At 38.0% G+C, this 16,839-nt stretch overlaps 2 protein-coding genes across 3 annotated transcripts in view; both read right to left on the reverse strand.

Moving 5' to 3' along the window:
• LOC113184155 (kinesin-like protein KIF28P) overlaps positions 1 to 9,156 on the reverse strand; it is an 86,074-nt gene extending 76,918 nt beyond the window's left edge. Inside the window, exon 1 of the mRNA XM_077802937.1 lies at positions 9,073 to 9,156. Coding sequence (XP_077659063.1) covers positions 9,073 to 9,156 — 84 coding nt within the window. The remainder of the gene's footprint in view (positions 1 to 9,072) is intronic.
• A 957-nt stretch (positions 9,157 to 10,113) lies between these two features.
• Ahctf1 (AT-hook containing transcription factor 1) overlaps positions 10,114 to 16,839 on the reverse strand; it is a 66,206-nt gene continuing 59,480 nt past the window's right edge. For both annotated transcript variants that reach the window (XM_026405747.2, XM_026405746.2), the window contains exons 33-36: positions 14,780 to 16,568; positions 13,047 to 13,180; positions 11,790 to 11,872; positions 10,114 to 10,576 (exon numbers count right to left, since the gene is read on the reverse strand). In XM_026405747.2, coding sequence (XP_026261532.2) covers positions 10,384 to 10,576; positions 11,790 to 11,872; positions 13,047 to 13,180; positions 14,780 to 16,568 — 2,199 coding nt within the window. In that variant the 3' untranslated portion in view covers positions 10,114 to 10,383. The remainder of the gene's footprint in view (positions 10,577 to 11,789; positions 11,873 to 13,046; positions 13,181 to 14,779; positions 16,569 to 16,839) is intronic.

The following is a 16,839-nucleotide window of genomic DNA, read 5'->3' on the forward strand; positions in this document are numbered from 1 at the left end:
GTTGCTCTATTTTATTTGGTCACTGGCCTGGAAGAAATCAGCACTCCAGGTGCTGAACGCCCCTTTAGCCCCTTTACTAGTTTTTCACAAACATTTATCCAGTATAGTAGTTTGTAGAAGTGTGTTAGCAAATGCAAAATGTGATTAAAAAAAAAAAACGCAGATTCTTTAACAAGTCCTCTGGCCTTGAGCTGGGCTTCACAGAGATGTCTACATTTCTAAGATAAGAGAAGTTACCACTTGGGCTCCATGGTAACATGGTAGCTGGCAGGGGGAGGAAAGAACCGGGAGAAGAAGCTCTCCCCTTCTCAGGTGTTGTCCTTGAAGAGTTAACTTGCCCAGAACAGTGAAAGAAAAAGCTGCTTTTATGTGAACTTCTGCAGACTGTGAACTTCTGAGTCCCTCCCCTTACATGCTGGGTATAAAGTTCTGAAACTACCTGAACTTGGGTTCAGGGGGATTAATTGATTACAGCAAAAGCTGTGCCCTCTAAATCTGGCTGGAGCCAAATAAAACTGTTTCCTGATATATTTGGTGCCTTGCCTCATCTGTCCCCTACACCAGAATATGAGGGGTAACCAGAGGTTTTATGTGGAACCCACCACTTACTGGTCCTCTGGGAACATTAAAAACAAGTGCATAGAAAGCCAGAATGCTTTTGGGTTGGAAAAAGCTATTGATGAATCTGGGGTAAGATCAACTGAGTAAAACACATATTGTTGCATCTAGAAAGTACGAGGGTTCCTGCTATTCCATTTTGGTACTGATCTCCCTGTTTCCCCCAAACATTTTAGGGGTGGACATTCTATTAAAAAAGACATTGCAGATCTATTTATGTGTAGGAACTAAGACATATGTTTATCTTTTTCTTTTTTAAAATTATTATTTTAAGTTGTAGACAGACACAATATATTTATTTATTTTTATGTGGTGCTGAGGATTGAACCCAGTGCTTCACACATGCGAGGCAAACGCTCTACCACTGAGCCACAACCCCAGCCCCATGTTTAACTTTTTTTTTTTTTTTTGAGGGTGCTGGAATGAAGTTAATCATGCCACATCTGCTTTCTAGTTATCTTGGTTGAGTAGTAAAAGCAATATTGAGCTTTCCCACCCCTTGTCAACACAAGGCCATACAAGCTGCCATGTGGATGTGCTGAGATTAACCCTGTCTGGGTGGGAGAGACAGATGGGACTTGAAGAAAGACTGTCAACTGTAGTGAGTTCAATAAAGTTCGTTTCCTATCCGTGCCTAATTGTCACCCATGTCCCATGCGGGCAATGGAATCAGGGTCACTCTGCATGAGTTGGGCTGGCAATGAAAAGACCACACAAACACAAAATACCTTTTTCAGGGTCAGGGACAGTTCTGGGACTTCAGGGGTCAGCTCCTGTGCTGGAGGGCAAGAGGAGCAAAGGAGGCAAGAGAGAGAGAGAGAATGCCCCAAATCCTTGTATTTATTGGGGAAAAGACATTTGATAGAATATTCCACCCAAATAAGGCAAGAGGTTGTGTTTCAAGAAACAGGAGGGTGTAGCCCGGTCTCGTTGGGTGACGTCCACTCCCAGAGCTGCACTTCCTTGCCCAGTGAAGGTAAGGCCCACTTGCTTCTCACTGTATGTGATGCCAGTTCAATAACCTTCATTACTCAAGGCGAAGGGGGTGTGCTCAGCTCCTGTTCAAAGAGGCTGCCAACACCTAATATTACTCAGGTACTGGGGAAAAAAAATCACTTTGTTTCTTAGTCCTGCACATGCTGTCCCGGACTTAGCTAATGCCTTTTCCAGCATTCCCTTACAATCTGACACCAGAGCCAATTTGTCTTCACTTGGGAGGAAGACAATGGACATTCCACATGGTCAACTATTTGTTATGATGTGGTGATTCAGGGTCACTCTGTTCTCATTCCCTGCTGATAGTGCCTGCTTCCATTTTATTGATAATATCATGCTAATGGTGAAGATTAAAATCTCTTAGAGGACAGAGTATAACACCTGTACTCATCTCCATATGAGGGGTGGTTTGTCAACCCAACCAGATTTAGGGCCCTGATCTGTCCAAGAAGTTCCTGGGGGTGGTCAGGTAGGATAAGACTCATTTGGTTTGGGGCTTGGTAGAAGATAACGTGCAAACCTTCCAATTCCGCATATGGGAAGGGATGTAGAGGCTTTTGTGGGACTCCTGAGTTACTGGAAGCTTTCATTACTCGGATGCCCACACTCCCTGCACCAGTGGGTTAAGAAGGGAGCCACACAAGAGGGATTGGGATGCTCCTCAACGAGAGGCACTTGTGAAAGCAAAGACTTGGACAGCCCAGGCACACTCTATCAGGCATGTCGAGGCAATTAGATGTCATCTACTCAGCAGATGGCTGGAGTTAGGGTCTCTGAAAAGAATAACAAGGACACAAGATTTTTGGTCACAGCTCTGGAAGGGAGCTGAAACTAGGTATACCTCATTAGAAAAGCAATTTCTAGCAGTGTATACAGAGACTTACTACAGGTGGGGCCACTGACCAAGACTCTACCAGTCACAGTGAGAACTGTCCTACCTATAAAGGTGGATGGATGGCCTTTTTAATCAGCCTCAACCTGTTATAGCACAGATCTCTAAATAAGTGGCATGTGTATCCTCAGCATAGTGTCCTCTCCAAAAGCTTATGAACTCTTTAGTGGTGGAGAGCATCAGGCTCAGTTACTTTTGAAACCACCTCCCCACTCCAGGTGGCCACCCAATGCATATGATCTCTTCAGTAGGGGATGGCCCATATCCAAAAATGCTTGCTGTACAGATGGATCCCGCAGCGGGAGACCATGTATCTGGACTGCTGCAGGTGTAACCTGCTATGGATGCTGGTTTGAGGGTTAATACAAAATCACAGCAGCCAATGGGCCGAGCTCTCGGCTCGTAGCAACTGAGCCAAGGATGCTGGTGATTTGTACTGAATGTTACTGATGTTCTTTGTCCTGTGAATTTAAAGAATGAGCTCCACAGACATGAGGGGTGAGTGAAGTAACAGGATTTATTAAAGCAATAGAAAGAAAGCAGAGATCCCTCAGGAGAGAAGTCCCAAAGAGGATTGCCAACGGGTGGTTATTGTTTGGGGATTTATATGATAATTTTAGAGGGGAATTAGGTGGCCTCGAAGACTATAGGTTAGAGATTTTAAACAGCAGGGTTTTTTTTCAGTCCAGTCACACCAGGGGACCTGGTGTTCATGCAGCCTTGTCTAATCAGGGTATTGATTATGTGCTATATTGCCTCATGGTTCCCGTGCATACCTTCAGGCCCCAATGGTCTACCCCATTTGTAAACATATGAGAAGGGGAACTTAATCCTGTCTGCCTAACACATTTCTGTCACTGAGGCCTTCCTTACATATGGGTGTCACAATGACAAATGATCTATATTGGGAAAGCCTCCCTGGGGAGCTATGAGCCACACGAATCAGGGCACAACTTGGTTAGTTTTCAGAAGTTAGCTTCTCAGAATATCCTAAACAAAACCATTTTGTAACCACTATGATCCCACTTCAGCAAAACTGTATATCATGTGCTCACATCAAGACTGGCACTTCTGGAAATAGGGAGGTAAATGTTTTAATGGTGTAGGCCGAGTTGGGTTCAGCAGCACACACCTGTAATCCCAGCAACCTGGGAGACAGAGTCAAGAGGATCTCAAGTTCAAGGCCAGCCTCAGCAACTTAGTGAGACCCTCAGCAACTTAGCAACACCCTGTTCTCAGTATAAAAAGTAGAAAGGACTGGGGAGGTAGCCCAGTGGTAAAGTGTCCCTGGGTTCAATCAAAGTGCTAAAGTAGAATGGAACACAGCTATGGAGGTAAGATTGCCCCTAAAATATAGTGACTTGTGGCTGCCATGTTTGGTGTGATTATACCTCTGGCACCATGGATTTGACCCACTGAGCTGTCTAACCCATGAGCCATGAGGGACTGGCAGTTTGATTATATTGGCCCTTTGCCAAATAGTAAAGGCTAGAACTATGCCTTAACCTATGTAGACACAGCCACAGACATTATATAAAGCCCCTCATAGCAAGATTAAGCCAGACTGCCACTATCTCTGACACAGAGCTTTAGAATTGATGTGTGATATAGATACCTGCACTGCATTGACAGTGACTAGGCTACCCATTTTGGAGGACATGCTGTCCAGGATTTGGCCCAAACATACTGATGTGTCATGATACTGCCATCTGCCATAAAACATTCAGGCAGTAAGGTTGGTTGGAAAGAAGAAATGGCTTGTTAAAATAAGATATGGACCATATTAGGCAAAGTCACCTTGCTTGCTGAAGTCCTTGGAGAAGCGTTAATGTTTTAATGCCTATACAGCTGGCATTCCTGCTGCTCATTAGCACTTAAAAGCTCCATACCCTGTTCCCAAACCACCCATGTCCAAGTTGTACATCCAGATGTGATACTGCCAGTTGACAGAAAACACTTCCATTTTGTAGACTGTAACCATTAAATCTGAGGGAGGGAACAAGTGGGAGACACAAATGGTTTGACCTCCCCCTACATAGGTCAGTTATTTCTGACCACAATGTGAAGGATATCTGGCCCTCCCAACTAGATCCCTGTTGATCCTTTTGGACTCTCTGACTATAGTCAGATTTATGTCCTGAATTGGCTAAAGAAAACAGCTCTAGAGTTGGCCTCCTTGTCTGGTGTACCCTTTTGCCCTTAGTTTTAAGGATCACTCACAGACCTTCTCCTGTTGGCCAGCACCTGGTTCCACCACACCAGCCCCAGCTGCTGCCCGCTGCTCTGTTGCCTGATAGAAATGATGCCACTAGGATTGTCTTGATGGACAGTGCAGATTTACCCTTGCCAAATATGTAGTGAACATTTTTTTGTCTTGTTTCCCCTGGAATGCATGCTATTATCAAGACAAAACCTGTACACCCTGTCACACACCTCATGTCACATGAAAACCCAAGTCGATCCTATCCTTAGGATACATACTAGGCTACTGGTTAGTTCTTGGGGCTCATGGTGGAAAAAATAATCATTTATGTAAGTATTGTCTTTTTGTGCATGTGTCTCTACAATTTCTGTGGACTCTGCTTACATACTGGGTAAATGGCCTTAATAACTGAAGGCTCAGGGCACATTGTGGAAAGGTGGGGAGCAGGGGAATGAGATTTTAAGAGATAGATGAAGAATGGAATACAGGGATTTAGCTTGACAAAACTGTAGCCATCTTGAATTGTGATCCTATGACTGCCCTTTAGCAACCTTGGTTAAGTTTTCAGAAGTTAGCTTCTCAGAATATCCTAAACAAAACCATTTTGTAACCACTATGATCCCACTTCAGCAAAACTGGCCAGTTATCCCTAGTTTCTCAGCATACTATAATCAAAACCATTTTGTAATCACTACTGATTGCCCTTGAGCAAACTTGGTCAGGTTTCCCAGCATAGTATAAACAAAACCATTAAGAGTGGTTATGTGGGACCCTGGTGCCCTTGGTACCAGGAATGTGCCTAAGGTTTTTGATATTAGCTTAAGATAGACCAGGGACTTCCAACTCAGAGGAAGTCATGTTTGTCTTGACCACTTCACAAACACTTTTCTCTGATCCAAATCAGAGGATCCACTAGCCTTATTGCTGCCCAGGACTCTGTGCAATAAGGATCTAGGGATCTGCCCTTTCCTTGGGTCTAATGGCACCTTATAGATGGTCCTCACACACTGGGACAGGCTTTTCTTAGAATAATAAGTCCAGAAATAAACCCAGTTAATTCTCAACAAGGCTATCCAAACCATCCAATAGTGATAGATAGCCTTTTCAAGACATAGTGCCAGAACTAGATATTCATGTGCAAAAGAATAAACTTGAACCATATATAAAAATTATCCCCTAATGGATCAAAGAAAGCAAATTTTCATGACCTTGGAATGGGCAAAGGATCTGTAACTCCAACAAAACACAAACACTAAAATAAATTGAACCTTGTCAAAATTGTTTCTCCCAGTGGTGCAGGCCTGTAATCCCAGCTACTTGGGAGATAGTGAGATAAGAAGATAACAAGTTCAAGGCCAAGCCTTACCAACTTTATCAAGACTGTTTCAAAATGAAAAATAAGAGTGGCAATGTACCCTAGTGGTTCAATCCTTAGTACCAGGAAAGCTTTTGCTTCCATGGGCAACACCAAAAATGTGGGAAAAATAAAAACACAACAAATCATCTATCTGATAAAGAAATGCATCCAGAATCTATAAAGGTCAGTTCATAAGAGAGCCAGGTGTGGGAGCATGTCCTTATTTTCCCAGCTACTCAGAAGGTTCAGGCAGGAGGATCATGTGAGCCCAGCATAGCGGGCAACACAGACCTGTCTGAATGAGTTAATGAATAAATAAGTGGATGAAAATAGATAATCCAATAAAAATGAGCAAAGTCTCTCTGAATAGACAATTTTTCCAAGAATGATAAATAGGCATTAAACACCTAGAAAAAATGCTTGACATAATTGGTCACTAGGGAAATACAAATAAAAATCATGGAATGCATGCCATTTCACATTGACTTGGATGAATATAATCAAAAAGATACCAAGTAATGGCAAAAAGGTGAAGAAATGGAACCCTCATGCACAACTGGTGGGAATGTAAAAGGATGCAGCTGCTTTGGAAAACAACCAGGCATTGATTATTTGATGGCACAGCATAAAACCAAGAGAAATGAAAACATACATCCACACATAAAGTTACTGAAAGATTCCTTAGAGGACTATTTCCAATAGCCAAAAGGTGAAAATAATTCAGTGTATCAACTGATAAAATGGATAAGCAAAATTCGATATATCTATGACAAAATATTGTTTTTATAAAGAATGTAAATTTGAGCTGGGTATGGTAGCCCACACCTTTATTTCTAGCTCTACAGGAGGCTGAAATCAGAAGTTAAGATCAGTCTGTGCAACTTAGCAAGACCTCGTCTCTAAAGTGAGGCATCCAGTCACAAAAATATCCAGCAAAGTGGGCTGGGGATGTGGCTCAAGCGGTAGCGCGCTTGCCTGGCATGAGTGCGGCCCGGGTTTGATCCTCAGCACCACATACCAACAAAGATGTTGTGTCCGCCGAGAACTAAAAAATAAATACTAAAAAAAAAAAAATTCTCTCTTTCTCTCTCCTCTCTCTTAAAAAAAAAAAAAATATCCAGCAAAGAAATTGACAGAGGCTGGGTGCGGTTGGCACATGCCTGTAATCCCAGCGGCTTGGGAGGCTGAGGCAGGAGGATCAGGAGTTCAAAACCAGCCTCAGCAATGGTGAGGTGCTAAGCAACTCAATGAGACCCTGTCTCTAAATACAAAATAGGGCTGGGGATGTGGCTCAGTGGTGGAGTGCCCCTGAGTTCAATCCCCAGTACCAAAAAAAAAAAAAAGAAAAAAGAAATTGACAGGAAGAGTAGATTAGTAGTTGTTTATGGGTGGGGAAATAGAATATTTATAGGTTCTCCAAAAAGAACATTTAGTATAGGCGATGAAATGTTCTAAAACTGTAGTGATGGTTGCATATTATCTGACTATACTAAAAATCTTGAATTGCCAGAGCAAATTGCATTACTCAATAAGAGTTTGAAAGATGGCATCTCAAAGTTGGTTCTCTGATTTCCTAATGAAGACTAGATATGGAATTAAAGTTGGGCAGTATATGTCACCAGGCCTTATAAACTGTAAAATGGAATATTTACATAACTGGAAGGTTTTGAGCAAGGAGTTACAAGACACTGACTTTCAGATTTTCTTATTGCTAGGTAAAGAACAACCTGGGAGCGCCAAGATCATGTAGGAGGTATTGCAGTTGTTCAAGTGTGAGACTTACCTACTCCCTCTCCTACAAATCCTTTTCATTAGTTATTTAAAACCTCCAAGTGGTTACTGTAGCAATATTAGAGGCCAGTGTGAAAAGTGCCTTCAGAATTGCTTTAAGTAGCTTAGAAAAATGCCCTCCCCTCCCTTCTGGGGGAAAAGGAATGGCATTTAAATTTACTGGTCATTAATTCTTTGGCATGGTTTGATCAGTTGTCAAGAAACCATGCTACTTCAGAAGCTGTAAATAGTTGTTACACCTAATGTCATCTGATTATATCACTGCTTGGCTACTGAAATATTTTCTGCAACATGGATGAATGTAAAGGTAAATTATAGAAGTGGGCAAGACCCCATCACATCAAAGGTAAGCATGACATAGTATCCCCATCAGAAAGTTTCTGTAAAGCCTTTGTGTGTTCTATCACTGTCTGTATCCAAATTTTATTTGTTCTTTATAGTCATCTCAAATGTTTCTACTCAATATCTAGGAAGCCTTTTAAGATCTGTCCAGGCAAAATTCGCTAGACCTAACCTTTTTCTGGGTATATTATTTCTTTACTATTATGACAATAAGTATCTTACTGAATCAGATTATTTAGTAAATTTACTTATATTAGACTTAAACTGAAAGCTGCTAGAGAATAAAGGATTTTCCTTTGTGTTCTCAGTTTCTAGTGGTGTTTGATCCTTAGCAGCTGATTAAAAAGTTTACCGAGTGGGTCAGTTCAGAATTACCTTAGAATTTAACCAATGCATTGATACAGATATATGGTTGCTATATATGGTTTCTATAGAGCATAATTGATGAACTACCCTAAAAATGTTAGCAGTGTTTTGGTGAAAAGCAATATAAAAATACATTTATGCATAAATTCATTATAACAGAGTTCATTTAGAATTGGCAATTTGAGTAAAATCTTCTTTTATGGGGGGAGTATATTTATTAAAAACAGTATAATATAGTTATGTTTACCAAATTGCATTGGTTTAAAAAATATTACCTTGACAGTATATCTTTTTATCAATTTTTTTATTGTGCTACTTGTGCAAAGGAATAAAATTAAGTGCTTACTAAATCATATTTAGATCTTTATTAACAAATTCATTTAAATAAGTTTAATATTCCATAAATGACAAGCAGCTTAAATATAAGTTTTATAATTATCATTAAAAAATTAATAAAATCAAAATCAGTTAAATTTTCAAAAAGGCAATGTGACATTTACCACTAACCTGACTAAATGGCCGCACTCGTACTGCTACTATCACACGGTCGCTACTTGGCAGAGGCATTTTCATCATTTTCTCATTGTCCATACTGTTATTTGGTAGAAAAATAATGTAAAAAGCCACACTGCTATGCTTCATACTAAAACATTAAAAGCTTAGCTGACAAAGGCCGTTTGTTTCCAGATCATCAATTATTAATGGTCCATTCATTACACACTATCAATTACCTACTATAAATTATTTTACAACACTTATTTATTGATGAAATTTATGGCCTGCATCAAGTATCATTACTTCATTGCACAAAGTCTTACTGCAGAAAAAGGGGTGCTTTCATTTTCTCTTGTTCTTTATCTACTCATCTCTTCCCATTCTCAATCTGTGCCTGAGGTCCTATGATAATTTGCCAGTTTTAAATCCTGAATATTAAGGGAATTCTGTGATTCAGTAAGTTTCTTTATAGCAAGAATATTATAAAATTTATCCAAACTTCTCCCCTTATCAATATTAGGCACACACAAGGTGTACTGAATATTGGTAAAACAGATTTATTTTACATTTTCTTCTCAAATCTTTTCATGAGGTTGCTAATAAGCAGTGAACCGGTCAATCTAACCTGGGTAATAAGTCTCTGAATTAAGAGACTAATATTAAAGATAAATAGCCTTAAGCTTGCTAAACAAGAAATGCCAACATTAGAGTTAACCACAATGCATTACTTGGAAAACTACTCATTTGAGGTAGGTAGATTACACAAAATTTGTGAAACTACAAAAAGGCAGCAAAATTACATGCCCATAATTCAATTTCAGCATAGTAACAGGCAAAACCAAATAAAAGAACACATTATGATTAGAAATCTTAATCACAAAATCAAAGTGCATAAGTTATAAAATAACAACTTTAAAAAATAATAGTTCAATCACCCTCATTTTAAGATTGGTCTAGTATTTTAACTATAGAGAGAAAAATGGGACAAATGCCTACTAGCATATAAAAATCATTAAGACAGAAATTCCCTTTCAAAAATCTGACACAAACTACTGTTAAGTATACATTTTATTTAACATTCCAATAAGAAGCCATATTTACATATTATATAAATGTATGAAGTCTTAATATAAAATAGAAAAAACACCTGAACTAAAAGAATCACACTCCGTATGGAGTTACTTTACTTACTGAAGACATTCTATTTACAAAAATTTACAATGGTTTATATAAATTATTTTCTTCCAAATTGGATAATTTTTAATAATCCACACAATTTTGATGACTTTACAAACAGGTGTACATTAGAATCTTGGAAAAAAATTATAGCATTTTCCTGCGTAAAACTTGCTTTGGAAAGGAGGATGGTTTCTTTCTGCCCCTTCCAAGAGTTTTTCCTTTAACTTCTGCAGTTTTTCTTGGTTTGCTCTTTACTTCTTCAATTGGGCTTGCCAAAGGAGAAATCAGCCTAATTTTTACTGGAGGAGGTGACCAAGAACTTTCTTCTTCTGTATTTCTGAAAGAAAGAATCAATTAAGAATAAATGCATGAAGTAACAAAAATAACTGGTTTCTCATCACTCAAAGATAGCTAACCAAATGCTTTCATTTTCCAAGAGAGGTAATGGATTCAAGAGAAAGTGAAGTACAGCTTCAAAAGTCATGTAAGATAATTAGAGGCAGAGTTAAGGTTGTACTTTTATTTTCTGATATGGTTATTTTAAAACTATCACTGCTAAATTTTTCCTTAATTTTTCACATGTATTAATAAATACTGCTGGGTTACAAGGATAAGTGAACAAAGTCTTAGAAGTCATCTGTAGGATGAGGGCCTAGCAGGCCCAGACAGCCTATGAGAGAAAGCAGTTCTTAAACACCAGCAACTGGCAAATGTATGTATAATTTCACAAACATGAAGGAGTTTGTCAAGTATGTTCAAAGCAAATTTATAAGTAAATAATGTTATTAATTATAGTCAAGAGTCTCATTAAATCAGTTTTGAAAGAAAATGAATTGACACCTTTAATGAATCTGAAATGGAGTAATTTCCCCACAGATGTAGTTTTTTTTTGTTAGTGAAATAATGGCAGGATTTAAAAGTTTACAATTATTTACTAATACTAAAAATATCTTTACTAGTGGAAAGGTGAACCATCCCACTTCCTTCCCAATCCACTACAAAAAGGAAGAACAACTGAGAACTAAACTACCTCCATCACCTTTATTATTTTTTAAAAAATATTTATTATTTTTTTAGTTAAAGGTATTTTTATATGGTGCTGAGGACTGAATCCAGTGCCTCACGCATACTAGGCAAATGCTCTTCCTCTGGGCCACAACCTCAGCCCCATCACCCTTCTTTAAAAAGTGTGAAGACTTTTGTGGAGATCACTTGTTCAACAGCAAAATCAGTCGATGCTAGAAATGACCATAAGAATTTGCCTTTTTTGCCATGTTGGGAATCAAATCCAGAGCATTTTGTCCATTAGTGCTCTACCACTGAGCTACATTCTCCAGTCATAATTTCCCCTTTAGTTTTTATTTATTTTTAAGATTTTTTTTTTAGTTGTAGATGGACAAAATACCTTTATTTATTTATATGGTGCTAAGGATTGAGGGCCTTACAACATGCTAGGCAAGTAATAATTTCCCCTTTTAAATAAGACTTTTCTTAGCTGTAACTTGAAGAAACAAATGGTTAGATATTATAGAATGGAAAGTCATACTTACTTGCTTGCTTGTTTTGTTTTTGCAATCCTGATTCTTTTCACTTTTTGCTCTACCATAGTTTCTCCTGATTTAGTATCATCTTCCTATGGGTTGAAATTTTACAGAGATAAATCCTAAGTAATTAAACATTTGAAATCTAAACAGTCTTTTTTTTTTTTTTTATCAAAGAGTCAAAGAATATAGCCAAACACTGCAAATAAATTCAAACTTATCCAGTCCAAAACTGACTCCTTCTGTTCTTCAGTAGAAACTCTGGCTAAGATTGCTGCTCTTTATTCCTCATTCCCAAGTCAACTATGCTCCAAGTTTTCTTTTTTATTTTCAATGTTTCTATTTCCAGTGGAAACTGACAATTGCCCTTCCTACTGCTTAGGTCCCCAAATCCAGGATCTTCATCTTTTAGGGATTAGGCTGCCAACAATTTTTTTTTTCCTGCTTAGAATTCATCTTTCACAAAAATGATCTAATATACAAACATGACTATTGTGAACGAATGTTCCCAGCCTACCCACCCCTGCCATGCATTCTGTACATCTTCTGTCTTCTTGGTCCAGGAATGCCTGTCTCTTCTGCCCTCAGTCTACAGAGGTACTTGGGTATAAATGATTCTTTTTTTTAATATTTATTTTTTAGTTGGACACAATATCTATCTATCCATCCATCCATCCATCCATCCATCTATGTGGTGCTGAGGATTGAACACAGGGCCTCGCACATGATAGGCGAGCACTCTACCACTGAGTCACAATCCCAGCCCTGCATAAATGATTCTGATCAAGCAATGAAATACTTTATTGTTTTTGCCTCTTCAATTAAACTGTATATTTCATTCAACTGTGAGCTGAATTATTTTTGTGTAATAACCAATTAATGGCAGATAATTCAATAAATGTCTATAAATTAACATTCATATATATAAAGGACTCACAAGAATTTCCACTCTAGGGTAATGTGTAACTATGCCATTGAATTAACTCTGAATTAAATTCTTTAATGACACATTAGGGGCTCAAGGACCTATATCATAGGTAAACTAACCCAAATAATTCTGATGACCTCCCAAAAGGTAATTTAAATTACAGCTGCCAGTAAGTAATATATTATCAGCAACATCAAAGATCTGTCTTAAAAGTAGGATCTCTTCAAGAGCAGAGACATGATGGTTTGGGGTTTTTACCAAAAATGGCTGCTACCTTTAAAATATTTTAAAAATAAAAAGTATGTTTAAGCAAACACACAAAATCCTATATTCCTTACCAGTTCATCTACAAGCTTGGATGCACTGGATGTATTCTTTCGTCTGGTCCTCAAAGCAGGAGGTGAGAATACAAACTGAGAAGATAAGTCTGAAACTAATTCTTTCAGCTGTGCAGGAGCCTCTATTTTTGCAGCTAAAGAAAAGTTGGGGGGAAAAATGTATCTGTATGTATCCAACAAGAAGCTTAGAACAAATGATGCACATTACAAAGATGCAAACATCCCAAAATAGAGTACACAGGTAGGTACCCCTTAATGACCAAGTTAGGACAAGAGAAATCATGAGGGATAGGGTATGGGGAGAATCTCAGTATCATTTAGGTAAAACAAATGTTTACCTTTAATTGTTTACAAGTATTTAAAGAATCAAACTAAATAATGTTATAATAAAAATATGACATAAAAGGCAGGTACAAAATTGTGTAATCCATTAGTTTTTTAATTAAAAAGAATTTTTTTTTTTTTAGTTGTAGATGGATAGCAGGATCAAACCCAGTGCCTCACACATGCTAGACAAGTGCTCTGCCACTAAGCTACAGCCCAGCCCAACCCCAGCCCCAATCTGTTAGTTTTAATCCTTTCTGCTTCTGGAATCATCTTCTCAGAAACTTTCCCCAACTACTTCAAAGCAGTAAGGAAACAAAGTTTAATATCATGTACAAAAATATTCAGCCTTTATCTACTGTTCCTTCCACGTATTCTCATAGATCAGACTATACTATTTTCTTTCTTTCTTTCTTTCTATCTAATCTAATCCAATCTATTCTAATCTATTTTGGGGGTACTGGGGTCTGAACTTGGGGGCACTCAATCACTTAACCACATCCCAGCCCTATTTTGTATTTTTATTTAGAAACAGGGTCTCACTGAGTAGCACTCACTTTTGCTGAGGCTGGCTTTGAACTCTTGTTCTTCCTGCCTCAAGCTCCCGAGCCACTGAGATTATAGGTATGCATCACTATGCCTGGCTACAAATTGTCAATTATATGGGAAAGTTGCTTTCCTGGGCTTGTGATGGATATGTGACTGCAAAATTACAATGCATTTTTAAAAGTTTAATCAGCATAGTGAATATTGGAGATATAAAAGGGGCTGGGAATGTAGTATAAAGGTAAAACTTGCCTATCATGTGCAAGGTCCTGGGTTTGATACCCAGTACCTGGGGTGGGGAGGGGGATAGCGTTTGTGGATATCATTGGGACATAAGCCAATGGCCACAGTTCTTCAATTTAAAGAGCTGATTCTATTTGGAGAGAAATCAAAATTAAGTCATTAGGATATAAGGACAGAATAAAGAGAAACACTATTCTAATGCTATTTCGAAGAAATAAACACTATGAGCTGGGTACAGAGGTGCACACCTGTAATCCCAGTGAGCCTCAGCAATTTAGCAAGTCCCTAAGCAACTCAGCCAGATCCTGCTGCTAGTAAATATTAAAAAGGCCTGGAGATGTGGCTTGGTGGTTTAATGTCCCTGGGTTTAATCCCTAGTACCACCCCTCCCCCACCAAAAAGAAAGAAAAATACTATTGTCAGGTAAGTTATAGGATTAAAAAAAGAAAGGAAAAAAAGAAAAAGGCATACTAAATCATACAGAATCCTTGAAATTTCAAAACAAATTTGGAAACATGAAATCTTTGCTTTAAGCCAAATCAAACCACATAGTGCTTTTAAACAAATTTTAGGTTGAAGATTCTGCATGATATGTAAAATATGAATAAAAATAAAAGTACCTTTCATTTTCCTTGGTACCTCTGCTGCAGGAGGAGAAAATAAAGGCTCATTTTTTGGTTCATAAAGATCTGGTAACAAGATGGCCTTGCTAGACCTGGTCCTTGTACTACGAGAAGATTTAGCAAAAGTTGAGGTGGCAAGTAATCTTTCTTCTTGGTTATTTGGTTGTTCATGTGTCATTTCATCTGATACAGAGTGTAATGAACTTTTCTGACATTGATTTTCAGTCTTCTTGGTAAGTTTTTTCTTAGAGCTTGTCACCAAAACAAGTTCCTCATTTGGCACTAGAATGGTTTTTTCTAAAACTGGTTTTCCAACATCAATATTTTCATTTCTAGCTGAGGTATTCCTTGAAGATCTTCGGATGCTAAGAACTCTCTTCTTGGGACTTCTCTCTTCCTTAACAGTCTTAGATCCAACATTTTCTGATGGATTTATTTTCCTTGGTCTACCACGTTTCCTAGTTGTGGCAGGCAAATCAAATTCTGCTTGAAGAATCAATTGGGAGGAATCAAGTTTAGACTCTTCTATCATATCTGACATAGTAACTTGTTTCTCTCTGATCCTTCTACTACGTTTAATAGGCAGTTGGTCATTGGATTTCCCCTCTTGCATATTTTCAGAGGCTTCTGTATCAGCATTTCTCAGCTTTTTCTTGACAGTCTTGCTAGGACTTGCTACTTTACTAACATTAACTTCAACACTTTCCTGATTTTCTATAGATTTTTTAGTTTTTCTAAGAGTCCTTTTTGTAACAGATGAAAGCTTAACTTCTTTTCTAAAAGAAATTTCTTCAGTTGCTGGTTCCAAAAGCTGAGGTGACTTTAACCTTTTTAGTTCCCTACCTGAAGTAACCTGCAATTCTTGTTCCACAGAATCAATATTATCTAATGTATCTTGATTAGTTTCTTTTTTCTTCCTTCCTCTCCTAGAAATAATAGAATTTTGAGGTATTTGCTGATTCTGAGATTTTCCTTTGATATCAGAATAGGCACTTTCAGAAACCTCAGAAATATCTTTTGCTTTTCTAGTTTTCTTTATAGATCGTGGCCCCAGCATCTTGGGAGTAGCAAAATCTGCTGACTCCTGCCCTGCTGTAGTGATACTCAGGTTTTGGACACTCTTTCTCATGCGTGTTCTAGAGGAAACCATGTCATCACCCTGGCTAACATTTATAGTCATGGTACTTGTTTCCTGAAAAGTCTTTATCACAGGTTTGACTAATTTGGTAGAACGCATTACCTTCTGGCTTATTAAAGGTATGCTTTCATGAACAGACTGCTCCATTACATCTGAAGTAATTTCTTTACTTCTCGTATCTTTAATCACACCTAATAAATTTTCTGCAATTGCTACTTTAATGGGTTCAGGCACATATGGTAAAGTCTCTACCTTTTGGGATTCTTGATCACTAGTTATGATAGATGGAAAATCTGCAACATGTCCATGATCATCATGTTCCACACTGCATACAAGTTTTTCCTTGGATGTTGTGTTAGCTGCTTTAGGTAACACATTAGGTGTTGCAGAATCACCTGTCTCAACTTCTCCTTCTTCACCTTCCAATATCAAGGTAAAGTTGCTTTGGGCCACAAAAAGTTCCCCATCTACTTCAGCAATGTCACATTCAGCAGAGTCTTTATTATCAGGTAAGTCACAAAACTGTTGCTCAATAGTATCAAAATTATATTGAAGCTTAAGAGTTCCTGAGGGATACAACTCGTTAAATGAAAGATTTCTGGCCTCTTCTCCTGAATTTTGAACTTCAAGCTTTTCATGTCCAATTACCTAAAATGAATTAAAGAGACCAGTTAAAAAATTTAAAAATCTATTTTAGCCTAAAGCACAAAGGTTTTTAACGACCATTTACTTTTGGTGTGTGCATTTTTTCAAAATAATGCTACATTTGATATTTGGCACATACTATAAGGTCTACTTTATATATATTCATTTAAAAATTCAGGCCTAAATGAGAGTTCAGTCAAAAACAACTATATTCAGAGACTATGACTGTAATTAAACTAGAAATTCCACATTTCCCTAGCTATGACAGTATAAA

This window comes from Urocitellus parryii, chromosome 9, assembly GCF_045843805.1.
Source record: "Urocitellus parryii isolate mUroPar1 chromosome 9, mUroPar1.hap1, whole genome shotgun sequence".
In the NCBI taxonomy this organism is placed as follows: domain Eukaryota; kingdom Metazoa; phylum Chordata; class Mammalia; order Rodentia; family Sciuridae; genus Urocitellus; species Urocitellus parryii.